General features: G+C 51.9%; 1 protein-coding gene across 6 annotated transcripts in view; it reads right to left on the minus strand.

Annotated features, from left to right (window-relative positions):
* Nucleotides 1–27,836, minus strand: part of KDM2B (lysine demethylase 2B) — a 61,465-nt gene that overhangs the window by 26,627 nt on the left and 7,002 nt on the right. For 4 of the 6 annotated variants that reach the window (XM_044440853.1, XM_044440851.1, XM_044440850.1 and 1 more), the window contains 6 exons: nucleotides 26,575–26,621; nucleotides 20,100–20,278; nucleotides 19,402–19,508; nucleotides 8,971–9,064; nucleotides 7,424–7,577; nucleotides 6,262–6,377 (listed from right to left, as the gene is read on the minus strand). In XM_044440853.1, coding sequence (XP_044296788.1) covers nucleotides 6,262–6,377; nucleotides 7,424–7,577; nucleotides 8,971–9,064; nucleotides 19,402–19,508; nucleotides 20,100–20,278; nucleotides 26,575–26,621 — 697 coding nt within the window. Of the gene's footprint in view, nucleotides 1–6,261; nucleotides 6,378–7,423; nucleotides 7,578–8,970; nucleotides 9,065–10,114; nucleotides 10,134–19,397; nucleotides 19,509–20,099; nucleotides 20,279–26,574; nucleotides 26,622–27,836 lie in introns of those variants that run through there. The other 2 variants (XM_044440855.1, XM_044440856.1) reach the window with 2 other exon arrangements.

Genomic DNA, 27,836 nt, shown 5'->3' on the forward strand with positions numbered 1-27,836 from the left:
CCCCTCCCTGCTTCTAGTTCAGTCTCTTCCTGAAACCCTGCCCTGCAGCCCGGAAGCCTTCGGATGCAAGAGACGGACGCAGGGCATGCCAGGCACAGAGACAAGGGGTCCTTCGGCAGGAAGTGGTGGCTGGAGAAGGGATCCAACCGCAAGCCCCACCAGAGGGCTTCTCAGGACCCCAGCTGGCCATTTCTGGTAACGGGATTCTGCACTAGATGGGCTCGTGGTGCGATCCATTCACGTGTTTTTCTACAAAGCAGAGGTGTATCTAGCGCTTTTTGTTGCACAGCAGCCTTTGGGGACTGCATTCCAGGGGCAGCTGGGGCCAAAGAGAAAAGGGCAGGGCCAAAATACCCCCCACCCCACCCGCAGAGGTGAATTTAAAGCTCTTGCCTCCAGGGACGACGACGTCAGGTAGGGCATTACCTCCTTTTGTGGTAAAGCCAGGGAACTGCCTTGAGCCCTGTTTGCACTCAGGTCCGACGGTGATCGGAAAGCTCCCCATTCAGGGGCAGCAGAATGCGGAGCAGCGCTTGGTGCGTGACGGAAGGCGGCTGACAGCCTTCGCACCTCGGCTGGGGGATCCTGGCGCGTGTGGCTGGTCACCGTGGAAAGCTGGGATGCGCAGGGGCCGGGACCGGTCCATCCAGACTGCTTTTCTTGTCAACTCGCTACGAAGGGTGCCCCACAGCTGTGCAGGGCACCGCCTTGGCCCTCTTTCTGGTGCCAACTAATTCTTTAAAAATCCACTTAACGTCCTAATCAATGATGTGGGTGTTTCGGGGAGGATTTTGAGGATTTTAAAATTTGTTTTTTCTTCTTTGGTAGTGTGGTGTGCATTTCATTGCATTTTATATTTTGCAGCTTGGCTGAGATAGATGAAAGGAGGGCAGGGGCCCTTTCATAGCCCTGCTAAAAAAAGGACTGAATTTCTTCCTCTATCCTACCCATCTTCCTTGTGAGCCATGTCTTTTTAGACTGTAAGTCTGCAGGGAAGGGGCTCCTTGTTTTAAAGCCTGCAGGAAACCATTCCGGGAGTCTTTTTAGCAGAGGAATGGGGTGGAAGTACTTTAGATAGGCAGATGGGTAGATATAACTTACATAAAAGTGTATATATGTGTGTTTATATATATATATGTTATACATATATATGTGTGTTATATATGTGTGTGTGTTAAATGTTATATATATATATATATATATATATATATATATATATAACACACACACACGTTATATATATATATATAGAGAGAGAGAGAGAGCGCGAGAGCGAGTGAGCGAGCGAGCTGCTCCCAGGGTGTAAATGAAGGAAGGTGATGCAGCAGCCTTGTTGAGATCTGGTGTGGTCAGTGCCCGGATGGAAGGCTACCCCACAATGGCAGGAAGAAAGGCTACAGATCGCAATAAAGACCACGCTGCTTTTTGATGCTGCAAGTTGACTTGCAGGTTGGACAGCATTAAAGTAGCGTTTATTTAGGAAAGGAAATAGTGGCAAAGCCAAACTGTCTGGAAACCTACCCTTGCAGATTTCAACGTCTCTCCTTACCAGTGGAGTAAACTTTAGCCCATGAGGGGATGAGAGAAGAGGGCTCTAGGATCAAAAATGTACAACCCACTGAACACCCCCCCCATGATTTCTGAACAAAGTGGGAAAACACAGCCTCACTAGAGAAGAATAGCTTTCCATGGTTTAAAGCAAAAATGCTGTCTCAGGGCCTTTTACAAAATCCATCCATCCATTTTTGTAAGTCTAACAAACCAGCACCTGAAGCTGAGAGCCAGTGTGGCGCAGTGGTGAAGAGCACGGGACTGGGACTCAGAGGATCTGGGTTCAAGTCCCTGCTCAGCCATGGAGCCCACTGGGTGACTTTGGGCCAGTCGCAGACTCTCTGCCCAACCTACCTCACAGGGTTGTTGTTGTGGGGATAAGATGGAGGAGGAGAATGATGTAAGCTGCTTTGAGCCCTTTGTAGGAAAAGGCAGGATATAAATTGCAATAAATAAAATAAAATAAAATAAAATAAAATAAAATAAAATAAGCTACCTGGACCAGAACTTGCAGCCCACACCAAGGCTGTGTGGGAGTTGCAGGCCTTCTTCCTACCTAACCTTACATAGGATAGTATCTTAAGAAGCCAGAAGTTCATGCACTACCCTGGCTCTCAGTCTGTCTAGTTCTCTTCCAAACCTACACTCCCCGCTTGGGGTCCGAGATCCGGATCTGGACCTTAGGTCCTAAAATAAGCGTCACGCATGCCGGTCGATTTGTGACCAGGCTATAAATCAGCATTATCACCTCAACTATGTTCCATCCGCTTTGCAGGTGCTCAAGCAACACCAAGCCATGAACACAAACCACCAGGAGCCGGGCTCCGAATATCAACGATCAAAGTCCACCAAGGCTCAAACTCAGCACCACCACTTCAGCCCCAGGTGCAGCAGAAACCACCTGGGTTGCATTCTCTGCTGGAGCCAACAATTCCTGCTTTATGAATCATGTCGTATCTCCTGCCCCCGCTGCTGTCCGCACACAATGGAAAGATCAGTACTCGTGAGAAAACCGTTCACTGGGTGTTGCTCCAAATGGAGTCCACCAGGGAAGCCCGAGAGGAGAGGAACCCACCAACTGACCCCATGGCAAGACTGGAACTGAAGAAGAGGCCAGATCTGTGCAGGAAAAGCCAACCAGGTGAAACGCATTTCCTTGAAAACTGATCCCGACGATTTTGGTTGGCCTTCCTTCAAAGTAGTTGGGGTTTATGACAGTCTGTGCTAATCCCACCCCTCAGTTTAAATTCTGCACGCAGGGGCAAGCCAAATTCTGCACGACACCCACAATTATGCAAAATGGACTCTATTATTATGATTTCCCTTATTTGCATGATTCATTCTGATTTTGTTAGTCAAGGTTGAGAGAAGCCACAGGGCTTCTGAGATTTCAGCAGGAATTGCCACACTTGTGCAAGGTTAAATTCATTCCCATGAGGGCTAGAAATGTGGTTGTTGGATTTGTTAAATGGAAGTCGAGATTCGCAGGAAGCTGATACATTCTCTGCTTTTCATGTACCTGCTCAGAATTATGACGGACACTTCACCGTATTGGTAGACAGTCTTCCTATTTTTTCACAACCTGAAACTTGTCATAACTCTTTATGGGAGCGATCCTTTGCCTCTTTCGACAGAAAAAGGGCTTATAATTCCCAACATTCCTCCATTAGCATAGCTGGTTGGGGCAGTTTGGGTGTTGCAGGTCTCCATTATCTCTAAACCTGCATAACATACATTCCACCTTAAGACTGGAAGCAGCTCTTTGGTTTCTTGCATGGGAAAGAATGACAGACACAGAGTCTGCCAAAAGAACATCTTTCCCCTAAGCAGTTTCCCCGAAGCAACCCCAAGTCACCCCCCCATAAGGATCACTTTTTAGAAACGGCACGTTTGCAGGAACCCTGGTAACAGATCGGTCTGCAAGGTTTTCCCCAGAGTATTTGCAAAGCTAAGTTCAGTCCTAAGCTAAATCATGGGCAACCGGTTGTTCTGAGGAGCTCCGGGGACACCGGCAAGGGAGTCCTGCACTTGCACGGACTGGCGATGCCTTGGCCTGGAGGAAGTCCTCCAGAGACAGACCTCTCGCTCTGCACATTCACACGAGCACTTGCAGCGATCGGGGATTCCAGTCTGACAAAAGTGAGGAAGCCGATTCGGTGAAGCTGCCTCAGCTCCCCTCACCCGGGACTGCAAGCACACGCCCCCCGAACGCAGCCTTGCCTTCTGGGAGGGGAACGCACCCCCCCCACTCCGTTCACTCTTGCCACCTGCTTGGAACAAAAGAGACCCATGTGCCAACTATATGAATGGAGAACTGAGGCAGAGAGCGTAACTTGACCGAGCCTTACAGCGAGTCCACGGCAGAGGCGAGACATGGAGCGCCCCCGATTCGGGTCTGATTCTCTCAGCCACCGGCTCGCTCCTGGCGCATCGCACAACTTCCCTGGCAGTTCCGAAGGGAACAGCCCTCCTTTGAATAACCAGCGTCAGAACCTTCAGTTCTCTAGGCTCTACCGACGGTCTGCAAGCCACGCCGAGGGCCTCTGAGGGACGCAGGCTGCCTACCAAGCGACGGGCACGCCTCTCCATCCAGCCCAGCCTCCTGCCGCCGCTGTCCCCTGCAGCAGAACCCATGATATGGACAGCCAGATCCGCTCTGGAGGAGGGGACCGTGGCTCGGGGGGAGGGCATCCATCTGGCAGGCAGAAAGCCCTGGCTTCAGTTCCAGTGACTCCACCCCGGGCTGGGAAAACTCCCACCTGAAGCTGCTGCCAGTCCGAGTTGGCGATCCTGGGTCGGTGGACCAAGTTCAGGGTAAGGCTGCCTCCTGGGTAGGATCAAGGAGCTTCTACGCCAAAAGAAGTGGAAGCACCTGCGCTCCTCGGTCGGGCAGGGTAATATCAGTTGCAGCTGGCATGGAAGGCCCTCCTCGTTGGGGGGCAGCTGAAGGCACCATGCTCAAGCTGCTGCCCCACGTGGCAATGCAGCCTCGGAGGTACCTTGGGGGAGAATCCCAGCCCTTCCACCGAGGCAACAACTGGCAGGGCTTTCTGCCTTTCCAGCACGTCAGGGAGACATTAAGGAACAACTGGCAAGATTCCACGGCAAACTGGTCTTCCATTCCCACTGCAGAGTTGCCAATCGAACCCCCTCTACCTGCCGATAGGCTGGGCAAGGCCAGGCACAGAACTGGTGCCGGACCTGCACGGGAGCGGAGGGGAGCAGGGCGGGTCAAGGCGCACCGGTGGGAGTCGTCGGCCTTTATTCTGCCCTCCAGCCCCTCCCCGAATGTGCCACACTCGCTTCCCCCTCAGGTAGGAACACCCGGCATGGGGAATCTAGTCTTCAAAGAAGGGATCCAGCAGGCCGAGGAGAACAGGCGAGGCGTGACGAAGAACCGTCAGAAAGGAACCTGGAGCAGAGGGGGACTGGCAGAGCTCGGCCACACAGAGCCCAGGATGGGTCCGGCCCCAGGGAACGCGCAGCGACAGTCACGTGCCACTGGAGCGCCTAGCCGACTGGTGCGGCTCCGCTTTCGCGGACTGCAGGCTGCTTCACCGGATCCCGTCAGGTACCCTGCTGCACTCCACGCATCATTATGCACACGGTGGCGAGGAGGGGGGTTCGTGACGCCGAGGACAGGGGGGATAAAAATGCGGGAAGTACAGGCAGCGGTAATTACTTTATTTACAGTGGCCAGTAAGAAAACAGCTCTTGGGTGGCAGCACTGGGGAGCTAATTAGGGCAGAGAGAGAGGCTGTATGGTTTCGTCCCCCTTCAAGCTCCTTCAGATTTCAGTGCAAAGCAGCTAAGCTACAATTCACCCCGAGGTTCAGCACTGCTCCTTCTGACCTAAATAGCGACAATGGGGCTTTTTGATCACACCGCGCGTGCCGATTCGCTCACCCTTGTACGGATGTCTGTGTCATCACCCAACAACTGTTTTGCAAACGGCCTCGGTTATTCAAAGGATTATCGTACTGCAGCCTGTACTTTCTGCGATTCTGTCCTCTCCAACCTCCGTGGTTACAGCTCCTGCCTCTCAAGGCTCAGCTTGTGCACTCAGGACAGCCGCTCCTGCTTTTGACAAAGCAGGATGTAACGCTCAAAAGCCGAGGCCATAATAAATATGATAATCCCGAAGGTGCAGCAGGACTGTTTTTTTCCACTGCACCAGGCCAACATGGTTGGCTACCCCTCCGGAAGCAGCAGAAAGAGGGGCTGAGGCCAAACCTGGAAGCGCGCCTTGTGAATTCACCTGAGAGAAAAAGGGCAGCCACCGGTCCTCAGACCAGAGAGGGCAAGACAGAGCGGAGCCACTGCTGCCAAGAGGCACCCGGAACTCCAGGCTGGCAAGGGACTGGGAGGCCACCAAGAACCAGGCCCCAGTCCTGGGGCAGCCAAAATGCCTGCAGAGGCTCCCTTCGCCAGCGCCTGCAAGGACACGGCTGCGCAGGTCAGGGGAGGTCCGAAGGCAAACTCTCCGGTGAGCCTCTTGCTGACATTCCTGCAAAATTTGACTGTTTCCCTGACTCCCAGCTTTTCCTGAGGATGGCAGCCACCAGACCTGAAAATGTGCTATTTAAGCCATGAGCGGAGAGAGACTAAGCTTACCATCCCAGTTCCTGGGCCTCTATGAAGAGCCCGTCTCCCACCTCAAAGGGACAGGTCATTTCACAGGCAAAGAAAGTCAGGATGGAGCATCCTTACCCGCGTTCTGTCCTCAATCTCGTAGATGCGAAGCTGCATGGGAACGTTAAAGCTATGCAGGATATTTCCACCAAACACCAGGGAATCCACTGGAGTATAAACAGCATGTATCCACCCTAAAAAGTGGGGAGAAAATTAAAGGGGGAAGGAAATGGAACCAATCCCTTTCGTGGGAGAACTCCCTTCGGTTAGCTTAGTCAAGTACCCATGTACTAGGAAAGAGGGTAAAGGGAGGGCTTTCAGTCCCCGGAGACACAAGCTTAAAGCCCAAGCCGTTCGTGCAGTTGCAGGCAAACTGTCCCGACCCACGGCGGAGGATCGTCACTGCTCGCCCACTGAAGGACGACTGTTGCTCAGCGGGCCTTCCCGGAACGTCAGGTTCCAGAAGCTCCGGAATAACTGCCACAAAGCAGGGCTCGATCTCCGTGTTCACAGGGCACCTCGAGGTCTCTCAGGTCAGGGTGTTTTGCCCCAGGTGGGTTCTCCGTGTTAGAAGTCCAGGGGCTGTGCCAGAGCCGCCACTTTTGAGTTGGAGGAGCCGCAGCTCTGTGCACGCTTTGATGCCGAAGGTCCCAGAGTCGGCCCGACGTCTCCAGAGGCAGAACATTATCCTGCCTGGAGAGCTGCTGCCAGACAGTGCTGACAACCTCAGGCTAGACAGATGGAGGGCCTGACTTGAGCAGGGCAGCCTTCCATGTTCTTATCAGACTTGCCCCTCGGCACGGGTAGGCTGAGGAATGCCCCGTGCCCGAGGGCACTCCAGACCCTGCGAGTGGCAAGTGACAGAGGCCCTCTGACAGAGGAGAGCGCTATCTCCTGGCACGTGAAGCAGAGAGGAGGGGTGAAAATGGATGCTGCCATTTTAGACGGCAGGTGAGGGCCAACCTATTCAAACACTGCCCTGCTTTTAAGACCTCCCTGCCAAGAGAAACTCAGAGCCGAAGACCAAGAGTTGGGCTTGCACTATGCACACACATGCAACGACTAGAGAAAATGAGCTTTTAAGGGCTGTTACCCCAAATCTATCAGCTTCCATCCCCCTCCTCATGCACGAAGACTCAGTCAGAGGTCATGCCTGAATCTGGGGACTGCCCCGCACCTGCCGGGGCCCACAAGAGAAGGAATGCATCGGGAGAACAGCGGCTGTTCTTAAGGGAGTCACCTGAGGGAATGAAGAAGGTGTTCCCTTGTTTCAGCTCAATCCTTTGGCACAGGTCCACCCTGTCCCCCAGGAAGACGTCACTTTGCTTCCCCGAGAGAACCCATTCCTCATACAGTTCTAGGTTCTGAGAAGTTGGAGGAATCAACCAGAAGATCTAGAAAGAAAAAAACAGCCGTGAACTGGGGCAGAAAGGAGCAGGTTGTTCTCCGAATACTTACGGTCAACCTCCGGTTCAGACGCGCTGTCCAAGGGAGTGGGCACGCATGAGCCGAACATTTCTACTCCCAAAGCTGCATCAACAGATCCTCCTCTTCAGCTCGCGGTCTGTCGTGAGCTGCAGGAGGGGCGTGAGCCTGTCGGGAGCACCCGTCCAACACACTTGGAGAAAGCCAGGCCGGGGACAGCCGGACTCACACGATTCCAGCTGCCGAAGGGACACCCACGTCCCTGAGAGGCCCAGGCGAGCCACATCAAAGAAACTGGACCCGGAGGAGCACAGCAACTCAATCCCATGGGTGCTCTAGAAAGGCAGCGGCTTCCCTGGACCGCCTCCGGCTGGTCTGCTTGGGCAAGAAGGGGGCTGCAGTGTGCACCCATAACCCCAGAGGAAGAACATTTAGTTAAATGCTGCTACCTTTGTGGCAAAGATATAAAATGTGTTGGTAGGTACATCCCCTACCGGAAGACTGAAAATGGAACGTATTCAGTCAGAGCCAAGCAAAAGGAGTGTGTATTTCTGAAGCTAAGAACTTTCTGCTTCAATGGACACTTGAGAATTGGGAACGTGTCATTATTAGATGGTTGACTGGATTGGTATGGCTCTTAATTTATTTGGTAGTTTTGTTTTCAGATTAATTTGAAATTTTAGAGAGCAATCCTAGGGCTGATAGTATCTGGGCAGCCAGAGGATATTTTAGGATTCCCAGCTCGGGGGTTGGAAATTGCTCTGGCTTTCACCTGCAGCCCCCTCCCCTGCTCAACGCTGGTGTGGACAGAACAGCACCACCAGCTTCCCACAACGGCAAAACCGACCTCAGAGAAGAGGTCTAGTGGGTGATGGTGGGCAGGGAGGGGAGAGAAGGGGGCCAGTAAGCCAAAAAATGATCCATCCGGATGGCACCTGAGTTTCCTCCCCCTCATTCCAAAATACCGCAGCTAAACAGCAATGGCCAGCCATGGTCCACCGTCCGTGCAGCCTCAGATGCCTGGCATCCTCCGAGTTCAGAGGGTTGTGGGCACTGCTCCCTGATTGAGCCCTTAGGGTTTCATTTATTTCAAACTGACACGAGCCACTTTTCAGAATCCCTGTTCCCTCTGGAAAGGTTAACGAGCAGAACAAATGTTCAACGAATACGCAAAAGCGCATTCGTGTTCTGCTTCTGTTTCCCACATCGGCAAGATGCCTTTTCCACAACCACCTTTTCATTGTCCCAGCCGATCGCTGAAGAATTCAACGGCAAGCCATCGCGAGGATGTTATCAGGGGGCCACGGCTGCCCACTTCTCTTCCCACCCTCCACATTCCACACAGGTGCTGCATTCACTTACCTTCCCTCCGCGGAAAACGTGATACCAAACTGAAGTACCCCCGAAATCAATGTGGAAATCTGTGAAGCAACCTTTCACACTCATCAGACAGTACCTGCAAAGCACAGAGATGTCGTTTAGAAACAGCTCCTACGGGAATCCAAAGCGATATCCCATAAAACTGGAATTTACGGCTCATGTTTTCAATGTTTAGCAGTCACTGCTTATGGGTAAACGACTCAAAATGAAGCATTCTAAATGTCCTTTGAATGGAATTCTAAAACAACTGGATTTCTGTGGGAGGAAAATTTGCCGATGTGATCTTGGATTTCTTATTCGAGGTGTCTGGAGAGGGAGGGGAAACAACGGATTCCACAAAGCTGAGGAATGACAGAGTTAAACTGCTGTTCTACGTGCGCTGCCCTTGGCTCCGTGTTTCAGCGCGATTCAAGTGAAGGTTTGCTTTGGGGACCCAAAAATGGAAGCTGCTCTTCTAGCCCTTCACAAATGGTGCCTAAAAACAAAGTTTTCAACAGCCCTGCTTGAATTTAAACCACAGGGCGGCTTTGCAAAGCTGGAGTGGTGGGAAGCTCATGGGAGAAATAAGCTGCACCGGCACTCATGATTTTCCTTTCCTTGTAAGGTTCTGGGCCAGCGGGAATGGTATTTACGAATCGTCAAATGATGGAGTTTGCTAAGTACCAAATCCAGTCTTTCCTCCATGCCGTCTGTAAGACTTTGAGAGCAGTTTATCTCAGGGCGACGGCCTGCCCGAGGCACGCAGCTTCCCCACGCCCCTCCCTCTGCTCCGTCCGCTTGATCCGCGCCAGCCTCCATCCGTAGCTAATGGCTGAATTACTGCTTCCCTGCTCAGGCACTTAGCAAAGGCAGGAAACGCACACCACTTAACCCACTAACCCCCTTTCCTTGTTCCGGTTGCCGGTTCAAGGTTTGTCTTTCAGTCCCTCAATATCTCTGAGTCTTTTCTACTAGGTCGAGAGCAGAGAAGCAGAAAGCAAGCACCACCCCCTGCCCTCTGGTACCCCTCACTTCCCCAAGGCTCCAGCAAGCCGGGTGCTCCCCCTCGGTCCCCCATCGCATCTCAGCTGCAGGCGGAATGTGGTCGGCATGCAGACGTCCCTCCAGACGACAGGAAGGCCCTTACCATGTGCCCCAGGAAGGCTAGGAAATCAGAAAGTCTTGGGATACAGAAGAGCTTGCTGCCTAGCAACCGCATCCAGTGCCGGGAGTTGACAGAGCGATACGCAATGCTGTCACGAAGAAGGTAAATTTGCAGGCTTTGGAGGAGGAGGGGGCCCCCAGCTTCCTCGGCCCCTGCCTTGCAATTAAAACACTTTTCTTGCACAATTACAAGGGTCGCCTGGGTGCCCCTCTAGCATTTCCAATGGAAGGCAAAAGAGAGAAGCATTTGCCTTCAGCCTGGGATATTTCAGATGCTTAAAAAAAGAAAAAGAGCCATGGGGGAAAGATCAGGCAGCCCAGGAAGGCTCTCCGGCTACACTCCGGTGCTGACTTGGGCGTGCTGAAGCACGACTGAAATCAGGAGGCGTCACTAGGTCGGATTGTGACCTCCACATGCCGCTTTTCAAAATACGAGTCCTTCGCTCCTCCGCACTTTCTAAACGATTTGTCCTTTCCTCTGCTTGCTTTACTATTCTACATGGGCGACTGATATGGAAACCAAATTCATTCTTTTTTTTAAGGCCAGAGTGCAAGAAACTTTAAACATAAAAATAACTTTTAGTACATTCAGTTGCAAGAAATAACTCAGTTTGAATGGAACAGTCAACCAATTTTAACCATCTCCAAATGCTTTAAAACTAAAAACATAAAAATTGACATCAATTAAAATATCTGCAGATGGTATTCTTTTCAGTCACCTTCGGGGACAAAATGAAAACAACAAATGAACCAAGATACATCCTGTTTGCTTAGAACTGCAGGATGAAAAGCCAGGATGAAAAGCCAGGCAGGTAGAACAAACTTTTCTGCTTTGCTGTTTTTGTTGGAGTTGGCCCTCAGTTTTTAGGCATACCGTGTCGAAAATGCTCTACAAATCTCAGCCATTTTATAAACTTTTTCTGTCGAAACATGTATAGGATTGCACCCTAAATTATTCCTTCCTGTTATATGGTTTCCATACCATATGATGTATGCAAGTTAGTGAAAATGCTTAACGCTTATATTAAGCAGTGTTTTAAGTATTATAAACCACTCTGCTCTCATCTCTGTCTTGGTCCAGATGCATGGCTCTGCGTGCTGGCTCAGAAATCCTGCGCCTGGGTCTGCTGCCTATCAGAAACCCGCTACCAGGTGGTCCAAGGCCAGGCACTCAGCCTTGTCCCCCACTTGCGATATGGAGACAGCAATATCAGCCTTCCTAACAAGGCTGCTCTGAGGAATATTACAAATATTTAGCGGAAGCACTCTGAACGCTCAAAGACCAGCTTTCAACACCTGTGTCCCTAGAGATGTTTTAACGGGATTGTTCGGGCCAAAACCTGCGAATTTCTGCATGCCAGGTATATGCTTTACCTCTGAGCACTTTGGCATGTGTGCAACTCAACGATTTGGCTCTGAAACAAACCCCAAGCTCTGGCAAGCCTTCCTCCAGGGCAGGGCCATTTCATGAACACCCCCGTACCCCAAAGCTGACCTTCCACTCTGGAGCACCGTCTTTTCCCCACACACAGAGGTGTTAAAATTCCTTAAGAGGCCTTTAGGAGCATCTCTGCTTCTCCCTCCCTTCCTATTATTCCTCGGCCTGCTCTAGCCCCCTCCAGCCTTACATTTCCACCATTATTCTAACAAAGGATCCTTCTGCATTCAACACCAGCCGAGCCGCTAAGGAAAGGGTTAGGAATCTGGGGGCAGGGGGGGAGAAAGCCCTCATCCGCAAGGCAGTCTCTAGTGAATGCCTTTGCATTGACCTCTATGGCTTGCTCAGCACACACCGCTGCAGTCACGTGGTACAGTCAGCGCAGCTTCTATTGCCGCGGCTAGTCTTACACTCCTCGCCTGGCAGGTCTCGCATCGCTAAATGGACCCTCCTTTGCTCGGAGAATAGAATGCCCAACTTTTCAAAGGAGGGCTTGTGCGTGCGTTTGCAGCCAGGTCTGCTCGAGTGTCCATTTTGGAAAAAGACTTTTCTAGTCCACCTCCTGGTGCAGCTCACTTTGCCTGCAGCCGACGGCTGGAGAAGGACATGTTACGAAGAATGCGAAGTCCTACATGGCGGAGAGAACCACAGGGATTGGGGTGGGATGAGAGCAAGGCCGAATTTTACGCTTTTTGAGCTAGAAACACCTGCCCCCTGAAAAAACCCTCCTGCTTTTCCCAAATGCTTTGCAGTCCGTTCAAGTCGATGTTTTAAATAACCCTGCAAAACGTGTTTTTAATTCAACAGCGTTTCCACTCTCTATTCCACTAAGCTTTTCCTTTCCTCTCTAATACGTTTAACTTGAGATCTTTCTGTTGGATCAGAAAAGCACCTCCAATAGCTTTTCGTTTTTGTTTCTTCTTCTGTGCAGATCAAGGAATTTCTGAAAAGCACTGAAATGTTAAAAAGAAAAAAAACCAAATCCCTCAAGATAAAAATGCACACAAATGATGCCAGGGAATTTTCTACACTACCAGCTGAGCATTCGGGCTGCTCGTGTCAACTTATTTAATCGCTCCCAAATCTTAAGGAAATGAAGCACAGCTTTCTATACGCTTGTTCCTTTAACTCCCAAAAAGGCCCTCTATGATTCGCAAGTGTTATTTTCTTCCCAGGGATGCGTGGGCAGAAAGATTCCTAGGCGGATGTTCTCCTGTAGCATTGCTTTGCTCGGCACATTTTCTTCCACTGCACCAAGGCTACATTAAGCTATACTACAGATTTGTATAACTGTGTAAGAAACAGACAAAAACACACAACAATGTAAAAAATAAAGTCCCCAGGGTACAGAATGTTATACCAGAGGGTGCAGGTAAAATTTGCAGCAAGAAAACAAGAAATAATTGCCTTGGCCACATATTCTGACAGAAAGTATGCGATAAAAAGGTGCCCCTGCAGCCTCCGTGCCCATGTTTTAAAATGGGGAAAGACATTTCTATGTTTTCTATATCCTCCTTTAAAGCAGTAGGTTGGGGCCATCTCCAATTCCCAGAAGTTTTCAGAAGAGAAACTGCCCGTCTAAATCAGTCCTTCCTAATCAGAAATTTAGGGCCACAACTCTCAGCACCCTGGCCCTTCCAGGTGGGCTGGTGAGACAGAACAGTCCAAAACACCTGGAGAACACCAGGGCAGCCAAAATCAAGCTCAGCCACCACAAATTCAGTTCACAGCCGTGTAGAAATCTTCAAGTTCACAATTCACGGACATGTACAAATCTACAAGTTAAATGCAGTGACAAGGACAGGAAAATACATGTTATGGACAGAAATGGAGCTAGAAAAAGACCGAAAATACACATCCTTTAGGGGCCAAAACCCACACTGCAGGATGAATGGCACTGATGATCAACACAAACCCAGGGTACACTTCCAAGACTGAAACAAAAGGAAAAGGGTGATATCCCACATGGGGGCACACAGATGCAAGCCCACCCCATGGCGGCTGCTATGGCGACACGCAAACGTCACGTGTTCATCCAAACTTGGGGCGGGGGGAGCAGACAAGCGCAACCCACACGGACAGGAAGTCTTCTCCCTTGGAGCGGCTCCTCAGCTCTTGCTGGAGGTTCTGCCCAGCCTGTGCCCTCTGGCATCGCAGGGCCTCGCGTTCCACCGGGATCAGACTGTGAACCTCCCCCAAAGCCTGGCAGATGGTTTTCGGCGCTCGGCAGCATTTTTTGTAAACCAAGCCAGTGGGGGAAGTAACTCCTTCCTTCCTGAAGAGCATCCCAGCATGCGTGTGCGCACGTGTGTGAAAAGGACTCGAATCAGAAATCCATCTTCATGAAAACACGGGAGCATCACATAAGGACAACGCCAGAGAGGGAGAAAACGCAACGCTTGCTGTCCACGGGTTGCTTTTCCCCCGAGCAACACGGAAGCCTGTTGCTACTCTCTGACCCTAATGGAAGAGCATTCCGGACACCTCTGAGGAGGAAGGAGTGATGGGGTTCACTTAGTTAAAGCGGGGACAGGAAGTGGGGGGAAGGACTTGCACTTATGCCTTGTCTCCTCATGGAGAAAGCAGAGGAGATGTTTTCCTCCCTCTCCGGTGACACTCGAGCCCAGAGGCATCCCATGGCTGGGAGGTTTAGGAAGCCAAAGGAAGGACCTGGTTGCTCAGTGTAAAGTTCAGCCATGGAGTCCGCTGCCACGGGAAGCGGGGGCGGCCGCCAACCTGGCGGGCTTTAAATGGGGCCTGGACAGATTCGCGAGGGAGTCCAGGGGGGGCCGGTCTGCGTGGACCGGCTGCTGAGGAGCGTGGGCGGGCGGAGGAGGTCTTGCAGCCACCCTGCCTGGGGGACCCCAGCTCAGCCGGCCTGACACCGCGCGTGCCAAGTGCTGGGCTAGATGGACCTCGGTTCTGATCCAGCAAGGCTTTTTGTATGTTCCACAAACACCGTTTCAAATCTGGGGTTTGCCGCACGATTTTCTAAGCTCGTGCCTGCGGTGTAAGGGCACATTCCAACAGCCAGTAGCCTCACTTCAGAGGAGGGATGCAACCCACAGAGCCATCCCACGGGGCAGTCGGTAGCTTGACATAAACACTGCTGAATTCACCAGCCAGAACATAACCACATTTCCACCCTTGGACAAAGTGCTCCTTTTCCCTGTACATCACACAGAACAAGGAATGATTTCATGAGCTGAATTAGCAACAAAGGACCAAATTGTTGTTAATCTTTAACTTTTAAACCCAAAAAATAGCTGAAATGAAAGAGCTTCAAATCTCAAAATATGAGCTAGAAGTAAATCTGACGTTTCTCACAGACAGGGACAACAGTGTCAGATGTGGACAAAACTCTTCCCATAATAAAATAATGTTTCATATCATTGTTTTCTCGCCTCCAACACACAATCTGTAAGGGGGAAATTCTCAGACTCACAGATGAACTCACGGGTGTGTGTCCCTCTCTGCACAGACCAACACAACTTTCCACTGGGGATGCAATCCAACAGGAACACCCACCTTCGTCTTGCAAGAGTCTCATTTATCTCCAGGCAGCATTAGTATTTCACGCTAATACAAAGAAGCACTTCCCATCCAATCTACCTTGCAGGGTTGGTTTGAAAGAGCAAAGCGAGAAGCAGGTGTATAACTAACAGGCCCCGAGACGCAGGTTCAAGGCAAGAAAAGATGGGATGCGATTAAGGAGGAAAAAACCGGCATCTCCCAGTATCCCCCAGTTAGCATGCTGGAAGGTGTGGGAGGCCCTCCAACCCTAAGCCGGATCGCCCGCGTTCCTGCCCTGCACTACTGTTCTAATGGGCACCCCTTGCTCTGCTAAGAAGACCCCCGGACCCCTCCCTGAAACAAACACCCTCCCCTTTGCTTCCCCTCCCCCACAGCTGTGGCTACTGGGAATTTTCAAAAAGCAGGTAAGGGAACTTTGTACTTTGCCCTGAACACCTCTGGGGAACGGCAGGATAAAGGTGCTAAAAAAATCATTTAAGCATGCGGTGAAAGCAAGCCGCACGCTGCTGGTCCAGTTTGGGCACAACAGAGGCCACAAAGCGGCTGCCGAGTGGCATGTGGGCGGGGCCACGGCCGGGAGGAGGGGCACATGGGCTTTATTCTGGGGCGGCGACCCCAAAGCGTTCCAAGGGGAAATGAAAGGGAGCGGCACGGAAACAGTTCAAGGGCGGCCCGGCCGCGCAGGGGAAGCGGACCTGCCCATCGCGCCTCTCGCCTTCACTCGGGAAAGGAGCGAGAGATGGAGGAGGGGAGCTTGCCGGGTCGGGGTCTCCTCCGCACGGGAGGACCGACCGCCACGCTTCCAGGGAGAGCGAGCGCTGCACTGGGACCGGGGCTCTCCCGCCCGCCCGCCCCTCGCATTCCACACAGGCACAGACAAAAACGACACTCACCCCCCAAAGGACGGCGCGGTAACCCAAAGCCAGCCAAAAAGGAAATGCCGCCCCACAGGACGGGAGGAGAGGCGTGATGCGTCCTGCCGGGACGCTCTCCCCGCCCCACCTCCGCCAAGGGGCCCCCACGCAGAGGTGCTTCCCTTCTCGTCCTCCCTCCCTTTCTCTTTTTGTCTGAAAGGGGCCGGTGGGGCCGGCTCCCACAGTCTCCTGCCCCAGAGTGGCACTTCCAGGCTCCGAGAAGAGCGGCCCAGCTCCGGCCTCCTCCTCCCGTGTCGCACCAGGCAGCATTTCCCTGCATTTCATCACGCCAAGCAGGCCGGGGCAAAAAGCAGGAGACCTTGGCCTGGCCTGTGGGGAAGAACTGTGGGCTCAGCTAAGCGAGTGGGGAAAGCCACGACTGCTTCCCACGTCACTCGTGTCGCTACCCGCTGCCACGTTTTAGAGAAAAGTTGAGGTACAAATCAAGTACCACGAAGGAATATAGGTAAATCACGCCAGGCTTTCCCAAGACTGAGAATCGGCACGTGGAATTGTGATGCGGATCACACACTGGGAAGCTGCGGTCACTCGTGGCTTCTTGACATGTGAATGTGGAATAAACAGGCTACGCATCATACAAAACTGTTTATTTCCTACATTTATATCTCGCTTGTCTTCCAAAGAGCTCAAGGCAGCAGACACGATACTTCTCTCCTCACTGTATTATCACAACAACCTGCGAGGTTGGCCGGGGTTATGGAGAGAGAAAAGGTCCCGTGATCATGATGGCTGACGGGGGATTTCAACCTAGAGCTCGCCCAGCACTGCAGAGATGCTCTCGACTACAACTCCCATCATTCCAAACCTTGGGGCATGCAGGCAGGGGACTATGAGAGCTAGGGGAGCACAGAACTGACTACCACACTTTGCTGACTCGCACGCGCAGGCCGCCGACATTGCTCTGGGAGGCTCATCTGGCTCACCCAACCAAAATAAGCAACTGGTTTTATTCAAGCCGCAGTGGCTTAGCTGAACTGCTGCGTGTGGCTGGTACGATTTCTGCAATCACTGCCCGGATCCAGCTTGTCATTCATCTGAACCCAGGAAGCATGGCTCGTGGACAGGGAAACAACCTGCCAGCAACCCGTGGGCTGTCATGGGGCTACTGGAGGATTGCTTCCCACTTCGGCGAGCCAAGCTGACCGGGTTTGCACGACTCCATGAGGTGCTGGGAGTGTTTATTACACTGATATCCTGCCGTTTCCCCCAGGGAACCCAAGTGAGATACATGACCATCCTCTTCTCTGCTGAATCCTCATGGCATCCCTGTGAGGTGGGCTAGGCTGGGAGTCCGTGACTGTCCCAAAATCACTCCCTGAGCTTCACAGCTAAGTAGGGACTAAAACACAGCTCTCCCCAGCCCTGTTCCCGCACTAACCAGCGCAGCGCACCGGCTGGGGTCGGGCTCCCGAGTATGCAGGGCTGCGATCGCAAAGGGGCCGCCCCCCCCCCCCGGGCACTTCGTCCAGGGCTTTCTGCCCAAAAGTCACATCTCCAGCCCTAAGCAGGCACGTACCTCAAGCAGTCCAACCTCAAATCTGGGGCACACGGAGCAAAAGGAGAGAAGCGGATTTTGAAGCGGGAGCGGTCAGGCCCCCTTCCACAAGGGATTGGTGTTGCCGCCACACAAAACACCCCCAAGCAGAGCGCCTACAGGAAAGCGGGCAGACTGCACACTTGTGCCCGGAACATCCTACAGTGTATCCTAGAAAAGGCAGGTATGCACAGGCAGGCTGCCTGCAAGCTAACACTCAGTCATGGCTTTGAGTGAGAAGGGAGCTTCTGGCCTCCCCTTTCCCCCTCTCCTCACACACCACAATTCTCATGTGCAAGTCCTCCTCTTGCAGCCAACACAAACCACAGGCTGCCCACACAGCAGGGCCTGGTCCCACTCTGCGCACACCACACAGGAGCAGCCGACCAAGGAGCCAGAGCAAAGGAAGGCCTGCGATACCCGAGAGAAGGCAGGATGGCCGGAGCGCATGCACGCGCTCTCCATGGCTCACGCACGGCGCACCAAACCATGGTTAGGCCTGAGGTGCCAGATGGTCACGGGACTCGCCTCTCTCTCTCTCTCTCTGGCAGGCAGCCCGCTTTTCCCAGGCCGGAGCAATCGCTTGCACATATTCAGAACTGTCCAGACAGGGAGAGGTGATGCGCAGGGAAGAAAGGCAGCGCATTGCTGCAGAGTTACAGCACAAACCCTTCTGGCCTTTGTCAAGCACCGTCCCTGAACCAGGGAAGCAGATGGAGGGACTCCTACCCTCCAAAGCCGAGCACGGATCTCTGCAGGCGGGAGCCAAACCTGACATCTGTATCTCACAGCACCATCTGTGCCTGCACAAGCCCCAGTCCTCCATTCCCCGTCTTTTTGCTGGTCGGCCTGCCGTTTAGGAGAAGCAGCCCAGCATCAGATACAGAAACTGACAACGAGAAATAGGAACGTGCCAGATTGCTGAGAGCGACTAGAGGATATAAAAACTCCAAATAAATAAATAAAAATATACTAAGCGAGGCACCGGATCAGACCAAAAGCCGTTCTCGTCTGGCACCCGGTTTCTCCTCAGCCACATATTTCTGGAAAACCTGCAAGCAACACCCGAGAGTAATTGCTCCTGTCGCTACTGTTTCCCATGACAAGTGTTCAGATGCTTCTCTGCCACAATTCCCTGCGGGTACAGACCAACGCACAAAATATGTTCTGGGGACATAACATACCTTTCTGAGCATTTCAGCAATCTTTAAATCAAGTTTCTATGCCTTATGACTGTGAGCTTGTATTTGGAAATGACACTGCCAAAAGCTCAGCTAGATTCCTAGTGGCTTCAGGAGGGTCCGAGTGCCCGGCTTCAGCTTGACTCAAGAACAAATAATGCAAAAGTGAAACATGCGCAAGGAACTTCTGCTTGCCCTGCTTTTCTCTGATGTCACAGCAAATCAGCCAAGCGCAGCCAGAGGCCCTTCCAATTTTCCAGTGCCCCGAGATGTGTAGGCAGCCAGAAGCTTCGTCGTCACAAACCCCCGTCCCATCCCACATTGCGAAATACAAAGCAACACTTTGGAAAAGGAAGAAGAACAATCATTCCGGAGTCCAAGCACAACTGTTCAGCGGCAAAGCAGCTTCTGACACCCCCGATCTCTGCCTTGGCTCCCCAGCCCGCTCAGCCCCGGCTCCCAGGGCCCCAGTCCAGAAAGCCCTCCAAGCTGAAAGCCAGTGCCAGCACATGGACACCGCGGCCTCCCGCCACCCCGCCAGTCCCACCGCTCAGCTCCGAGTCCCCCCAGCAGCCAAAGCTCTGCACACACGGCCCTCGACAGACAGCACTGGGGATTACGGCCCTTAAAGTAACGAAACCAACCTACTTCTTCACTTTTGGGTACTTCATCTCCGAAATGGCGTTGGTGGCATCCGTCTGCCGCTCCTTCAGATGCCGGGGCCACATATTGTCCACCCAGTCAACCAGGTCCACCTGAAAGGCCAGTCAAGGTCAGGAGCGGTCACAGCCACATTTGCCTTTGCTTTTTCCCTCTTGCAAGGAACTACAAGGAAAGGCGCTTACACAGTTCTCCATTTTGTTCTAACAACGCTCTTGCGATGTAGGCCACTCTGAGAGTCAGCAACTGGCCCAGTGAGTTTAATTGCTGAACGTGGGCTAGGAGCTGGACTGGCCAAGTTGCCCAACACCAAAGCAAGTGCCCTGCACAGCCTCCTAAGTCGGTCACAAAACAGCCACCCTGCCAACAGGAGAAAGTGCTCGGTCGGGGGGCCCTGAGGCCTACCTTACCGAGGCCCGTCTGCTACTGCAGGGTGTGTGTGTGTGTGTGTGTGCGCGCGCTTGTGTGCACAGGTGTCCACACAGGTGCAGCCCCCGCAGCCACTTGTGCAACTCCTCCTGTGGCTGAATTTGCCACTGCCTGGTCATTTCACCAGGAAGCAAAGCACACGCAAGCGGAATTGGGCCCCCAGAAGTCTCTGAACGGGGCAGGTTTCCAGCAGCAGCACCACAAACAACCGACCCCCCCAAGCGCCACTGCCGCCCCAAGGGGAACGCACAACTCACCACTGTGGGGCGCTTGACTATGTTGGCCAACTTTGTGTGGCTGAACTCCAAGCTGATGACATTGTACAGCTTCTTGCGCTCGGCCTCCGGCGTCTCGTAGTACCGCACAAACTGTGACATGCTCATCTCAATGCCCTTTTGTGTGTTCACGTCCATCACGTCCACGATCCGGCGGCTCCCTGGAATAGTTCACCCACGAAAAATTACAACCAAGTTTTGACTCTCTGCAAAGTCAATAAACGCAGCAAGTCAGGGAGATCTCAAGCTCACGCCCTGCAAGGTGGAGAAGGGGGGCTCCAGCCTGCTTGATAACCTTTCCAGGAAGGCCAAACAACCTGGTGCCCCCCAAATACTTTGGGCTGCCTTAGTCTGTCACATGCACATCTTTGGCCAGGTAACGTGTTCATTTTTAAGAGGTCTGTGCCCACCCGAGGAGGAGTGTGGCTGCTGTCACTCTGCACAGTAAACTGTTCGGGCTTCTCCTCTTTCCAGCAAGCCCGGACAGCTGCCGCTGCAACAGGACACAGAGGGATTAGTCCATCTTTCTCAAGGCAGCAATGCAGCACTCTCTGGAGATGCCAGGAATTGACTGGGGGCCTCCTACATGTGAGACGGAGTCTCTCCCGCTGAGTTCCAGCCTCCTTCTGATCTGCTTGCTGCAGCGGCACGGCAAGTAATTCTGCCACAGCCCTTCATCGGGTGCCTTTGGGCCATTCAGTTCCCCCCATGCGAAGATCCAGTATAATGTTCCTGACCTGTTTCTTCTCTGCATGAGTCACTGCTCAAAGGACGCCTCCATCTGCCGGGAGGCAAGCCTAGGTGACTCATACAGAAGGAGCGGTGATTCTGACACCTACTCCTTCTAAAAATAGACCTTTGGCGTTCTACAGAAGCAGAACTTCCCATTTTCATTCTGGCGTGTGGGGAAGACTTCAGTATTCTTCAGCTGCCAAAACCTGGGGAAACTCAGGCATCCCCACTCACAAGCCTGACCCACACACTCTGGCCTCCACACCCCTCTGCTGCAACAAACATCCTTGTGATAGCTTTTTTTGTTAGAGCCAGGAAATCACTTTGCAACGGGCCCTGAAAGCAGCCACTGACGGATGGACAGGCCCACAGGGCCTTCCTTCCCAACAGCATCCTTTTCCCGTGAGCGTTTCTGTTCTCAGTGGTCCACCACAGCCATTACTGGGCAATGGGAAACCCTTTTTCTTTTCCTTGGGGACCCAAGCGACAGCACACCGCTTCACGCTGTCCTCTCTCCGATTGATCCAATATTGATCCGAGCGAAAAGGCATCAGTGATCTTCCATGAAAGCAAAGGGTGAGCTTAAATGTATAATTTACACATACACGCAGCGTGCCCCAGCGCATACCCACCGAACCCAAGTGCAACGAGCTACGTCTCCCCAGAAAGTACGCAAAACTCTGGCAAAACAGAGATGCTTAACCTCCGTCAACGTGTCACGATGCACACAGTCGCGAACCAGAAAAGGTGAGGCTGCTAGCGGACACGAAATGCAAAGGGCGATTTATTCTAAGCTGACCGGCTGCAGCTGCCGAGCTGCCAGGAGACAGGCCAGTGGGCAGGAATATGCCACAGCGGCATCAAGAGTGTGAGCAGTGGGTTCCTTTGGCTGTGAAACGGAACAGTAGATGAGCCCACATTTTAGGCAGCGTGGGAGACGTTGTTTTTGGAAGCAGCTGGAAAGAAATAAGACGAGCAGAGAAGAAGCACTGGAAGAGAGGCCGAGCGGCAACTGTGGGATTAGCTCCCCTCTGTGCTGCAGCAGGACTCCAACAGAAAGGCCTGGGGGTGTTTCCCCTGCACCCCCGCAGTAGCCCGATCCCGGCTTGATCCGGGGGCCCTGCAGCACTGCACCTGCGGGGGGCCGGCGGGCAGCGGAAGCAGCTTGCACGTCCGTGAGCTCAGCAGCGAGCCATTCTCCTCCGCCACACAAATTCCTGAAATCTGAGATGCCGGATTGGGGCCCAGGGAGCTGTGCAAACAGAGAGGACATCTCAGGGCGGGAGGTGCTGGCCTAGTTACTATCTTTAGAGCGGCCTGCCAGGGCAGTGCTTCCCTTGGGTTTCCCAGCCCCCTGCATGCTACTGGGCACGTGGATCAGGGCCAAGGAAGCTAGAGGAAGACTCCGATCAGCATCAGGGAAGAGGAGAGGACGGGAGCTTTCTCAAAAGCAAGGAGGCCTCAAGGCCTCCTCCTCCGGACACCACCATTCAAAGGAAGGGACAATTACTGGGGCTGGTTAAAGACTAGGGGCACCATTAGCTCCCCACTGCGGACTGGAGGCGTACGCTCATAAACTTGATCCTAAGAGCAGGAGAAAGAGACCTTAGGACAAACTGCACGTTCTTTGCGGAGCGGCCGAGAGCTCAGGCCCTGCCTGTGCTGAGCCATTTCCCCAGTGAGAACGCAGCGGATGCAACTGGCAAACTCAGAGCAGGGAGATCTGGGTTCAGGCTGGCCTGACGCACACACCGTGGCCCTTGTCAAGCTCGCTCGCACTTTATCCACCAGCAAGACAGAAAAATCGAACCACCGCCTCTTCAAGCTGGCACACTCCAGATGTGACGGACTACAATTCCTTCCACCCTTCCTTCCTGCCAGAAAGCAACGTTCAACTCTTTCTTGTAAAACTAAACCGTAGTGTGGCAACGCTTCTGGATGCAATCTAGTGTTCTGGTTTCTTCTACAAAATGGCATGTTTTCAGACCTTTTGTACATGGAGGGAGAAGACTATACTAGGTGAGGGCGCTCAGCAGGCAAAAGCATTCTGGGTTGATCTTATCATGCTGCAGACTGATATTTTGGAGAACACGTGCTCTCCTTGTGCTCTGGAGCTTATCTGCCCGATCATCTTTGTACTTCTCAACCCTACAACCTTTCTACTTAGCAGTTAGTCCTTTCTCTCTGTCATTCTGGAATGCACACTCAAAAATAATATATTACGTTTTAATAATCCTTTCCAGATGGATGTGACTAATTGGTTCTAACCGATCCTAGCTTCTAGACAGATGTTCTGTTGGCAGCTGTTTTGACTGATTGAAGGCATGCTATCATTTTGCCCCACTGCGTTTCTGCATTTTGATTGCGTGCTCCCATTTACCCCACTTCCATTCCCCCCAACCTGATGTTTCCCCTGCACTGAACAGCAGCCTGTAAACTCCTTGGGGCAGAGGCCTACTCTCTCACACTCCTTCAAGGGTCCGATCCACTGACGGTGCCGTGCGTAAATAGGACATTCAAGCATAATAGCAAATCGCCTTGCTCCCCTTCTCAAAATCCTTTCAAGAATACGGTAAATAAAACATAAAGCAACCTTGTACCCAAGCCATTCCAATACATTTTAAAGAGCACAACCCTGGGCTTACCAGCCGAGGGAGTACAGCACAGGAGCAGAACCTGCTTCGGCCTAAGCTCTCAGGCGGCAGACCTGATGGCTGGTGGAGCCCAAGGCAAACTACTCTCTTACTTTAGCCGAAAGCACTTCGTGCTTGTCCCAAAGTCTTAGGGGAGGCTTTTCAACTTTTTTCAAAGTGGGGAAAACAGGTCAGAAGCCCAGAAACCGCAAATGGGCATCCCCAGAGGGCCAGACTGGGGGCCCCGTGCGTGAGGTTCCGCACTCCCAGGCTACGAGAAATGGTGCAAAACAAACTTTGCATCACCGTGGCAGAGGCACCGGTGGACTCGGACTGGCTCACTCCAAGCTGAGCCACAAGCCAGACCGGGGAAGAGCCTTCTTGAATTTCTCTGTGGCCACTCTCTGGATGTGACAGCCCCTACCGAGCGAGGCAGGGATCCTCCCTCTCGCCCATCCTTCCGCTGTCAGGGTGGAAGCTTCCCTCCCCTCGCTGCATCCCTGGCGTGTGGGATTGCAAAGTTGCATCTCCCTCCCATCCACAGTGCCTGTGCCAGAATATTAATTCAACAGAGAATGAACGTGTCCCATTTTCCCTGTTGAAAAGCTCCGGCACGGCTGGGTCGGGCATCTTTTTTTAGTACTTGCAATTCAAGGCTCCCACGATGCAAGCGGCAAAGAAAACAACAGCAAAAGCAGCGCTTTGCGCCCCTAGCTGGCTCCCTCCTTCCGAGATCGCAGATGGCACACAAGGATTCCCAAGCAACCATAAACCCTTTCTCTTCCTTAAAAGAAAGAGAGGAAGACAGAACATCTAAGAATTCTGCGGAAGGAAACAGATTCTTCCAAAGACTCTCACCAGCAGATTCAGCAACGGGGCCTGTTTCTGACCTGAGCAAGTCCTTGGCCTTCTCCCTACATCAAGATCAACACAGGTGGGAGCCCTGCAGGCCAGAGCAGCTCCTGCATCTTTTGCCAGCAATGCCGCAGGCTAAAACATCTGGAAGGTCTCACACCGACTCTCTTTGCCGAAAGCCAGGTACTCTGTGCTGCCGGAGCCCCAAATTCAAATCCCTACCTCAAGCCCACCTCCTCTTTCCACAGCACAAAGCCTCCAACAGTGCATCATGGGAAAGGTATGTTCCCACGATGCAGTAGCACTGGTCACGCTAAGTTGTATATACAACCTGAAGGAGCACTTACCTCCATATATGCCCGGCCGCCCCTTGAGATCGGCGGGAGAGGCCCTTCTCCGGGAACCCTCCGTGAAAGAAATTAGGAGGGTGGGTACTCGGAGGAGGGCTTTCTCTGCGGTGGCGCCTAAGTTATGGAATGCGCTCCCCAGAGAGGTCCACCTGGCGCCGTCGTTATTTGTTTCTCGGCGCCAGGCGAAGACCTTTTTATTTAAGCGGCATTTTAACTGTTAATATTATTGGATTTTATATGGCCAGGGTAGCTTCTTTTATATTGTATTTTTGTATTTTTAATCTAATGTTTATATTTTTTAATTTAATATTATAATTTTTTAATTTATTGTTGTAAGCCGCCCCGAGGCTTCGGCGAATGGGGCGGCATAAAAATGTTTTAATTAATAAATAATAAATAAAATAAACCAGGAGGGAGAGAGATTTATACTTAGAGCAGAATGTGCTGTGTAAGTGCATAGAACATTTCTTTCCGGCCAGACCTTTATGAATTTTAGAGTAATCTGATTTATAAATATGCAGGAGCCAATCCAGCGTGACTGGCTGGGGAATGCTGGGAGATGCAGGAGTTTCTTCTAAATATGCAGACGATCACGCCCCAGGTTTATGGTTTTATATGGCTTTTGTTCATTTTTGATGTTATTTATTTGGCCCAGGGGATTTTATGAATGCAGAGCAGGTGGCAGCTTTGAAAAGTAAGTGACATACATAAGTGCACAGAATTCAGACTTCAGAGAATATCTAAATTAAGGGCGTGTATTTAAAAAAAGCAAGTGTTTTGTTATAACTGAAAAAATAGGTCAAACAGTATTTGGTGAAATCTTCAAAGTGCACAAGAAAAGCAGGGAGGGAGAACTTCAGTGCAGCAACATGGCTAATGGAAGAATTAGGTATGCATGAATATGTCTTTTCCTCTTCCCTCCCCATCTGTTTTTCCTTGTGTGTTGTGCCATTTCTATACTGTAAGCCCAGGGGCTATTTTGTTTCCTGACTGATTACAAGATGGACCAGGGGCCTTTTTCTAGTTGAAGAATGGAATAAACAAAACTCTGTATTGATTGAAATGCAGACAAATGCATACATACCCCAGAAATAATGAATCCAGCCCAGGTTTCATACATTTAAGAAATAAATACTGCAAACCGACATCAGGAATACTACATTTAAAACACACACAAGGCAGCTGCAAAAGGTCACAGATCCATATGGGAAGAATCCACCTCCTCCCAAGATAAAACAAAACATACCCACTGTGAAATTAACTCCGAGCCAAGCACGGCTCTGATGTGACCCTCGGACAACCCTGAGGAGGAAATGCAGTGGCCAAGTAGCTGTCATAAGCACAAACTGTCATAAGCACAAACGCCAGCATATATGCTATGCCCACAGCTATACACCTGCTCACCTAGGGTGAGTAAAAACTGCCTCCAGGCGACAGCACAGTGAAGTTTTCAGGAAGTGCAAGAGATGTTCTCCCCCGACTCCTCTCCCCTTTCCAGTTAACACACCACAAATGATGAAGACTTTCAAGTTATGCCCTGCAGGATCAGGCCACAGAACCCAGTATTCCATTTCCTACCATGGCCAGCAAGCCATTTCCAAGGAGTTCATGAGCATGAAATAAAAGGATGTTTTCCACTTTGTCCCCCAACATCTAACAGAGCCACCGATCAGGAAGACTCAATTTAAAGGCAAGTATGTGAAGGCAGGTAAGCAACCAACCGACACAGGTTATTTGTGATCACATAAGGTATGCGGGCTCACTGTTGTCGCATTGCCGAGTTTGTGTCAGTGTCCCAAAAGATCTGGATGCTGCTCCAACAGGTTTTGGTCTCTGAGAATATGAAGCCCACCATTTCTAGTTCAATCACCTTCTCAGATAGCTTACCCACAAGGACCTTGACGTCCCGCACGGTGAAGTCTGGGTCTGGCATCCTGAAAGCAGCAAATGGGAAACCTTTTAATAAATGCTATCAGCCAATCAAAAAGAAATGAGTACAAATGAAAGGAGCTTCACACAAGAACTACAGTCTACAATCGTGCCAATCTTGCTAATCAGTGCCAAAAGCATAATTAAAGCCCTCCTCCCACTGCCTTGTTCTCTCAGATCTGGCTCTCAGAGAGGTGTACCATCTCTGGGCATGATACGCTTCTGGGTATCATGGCTAGCAACCACCAAGAGATCTCTGCTCTGCATATTCCATTTTAAAAAGTCATTTCATGCTACTAGCCCTCAAGATGCCTGTGGTGAAGAGCTCCACAAGTGCAAGGTAATACAAACAATGGTTCTCTTTCTCATGCCTTAAGGGTGTTGATTTCAGGATCCACTTTTCTTTAAAGTTAGCAGAGGGGGTTGGGATTTGGTTTGGGAAAAAAGATGTTTCCTTATTCATCATAATAGCATCCAAGCCCATGACACACATCTGAATTCACCTTAAAATAACCCCTGTAAAGCAGGTCAGGATTTCTGCCCCGCTATTGCAGGCTGAAAGATCACGGGGGAGACAGATGCAGCTCAATCTGCCTGCGGGATTCATGCGGAGGCCGTGCTTTGGGCTAGACTTCCAGGCAGGGACGCCCAATCCGGCCCTGCACTATCACGAGCCAGGGTTTCGCTAGAGGCTACCCTTCCGGAGAGCACGCTCAGAACTTGAGACGGCAGTGGGCACCCCCCTGCCCCACAAATAGTTGCCACAGGGAATGGCCAGTCACCAAACGCCCCTTACCCAGGAAGCGAACAGGAAGGCAAAAGCAGAGCCATCCTGCCCCTAAATCTTAGGAAAAGGCGGAGGAGGCCGCACGCCTGAGCCCCAAAACACAAAACTGCTCTTGGGAGCCCGGCGTTTTCAGCTACAACAGAAAGCAAACTGACCAGGTTCAAAGTCAGAGGCATTCCTGCAATAGGGAGGGCAACAGTGAGAGCTGGTGTGGCGCAGTGGTGAAGGGCACGGGACTGGGACTCAGACGGTCCAGGTTCGAGTCCCCGCTCGGCCATGGAGCCCACTGGGTGACTCTGGGCCAGTCACAGACGCTCAGCCCACCCTACCTCACAGGGTTGTTGTTGTGGGGATAAGATGGAGGAGGAGAATGATGTAAGCTGCCTCGAGCCCTTTGAGGGAAAAAGGCAGGATATAAATCGGGGGGGGGGGG

Source organism: Varanus komodoensis, unplaced genomic scaffold (assembly GCF_004798865.1).
Source record: "Varanus komodoensis strain SLA01 unplaced genomic scaffold, ASM479886v1 scaffold38, whole genome shotgun sequence".
NCBI lineage: Eukaryota > Metazoa > Chordata > Lepidosauria > Squamata > Varanidae > Varanus > Varanus komodoensis.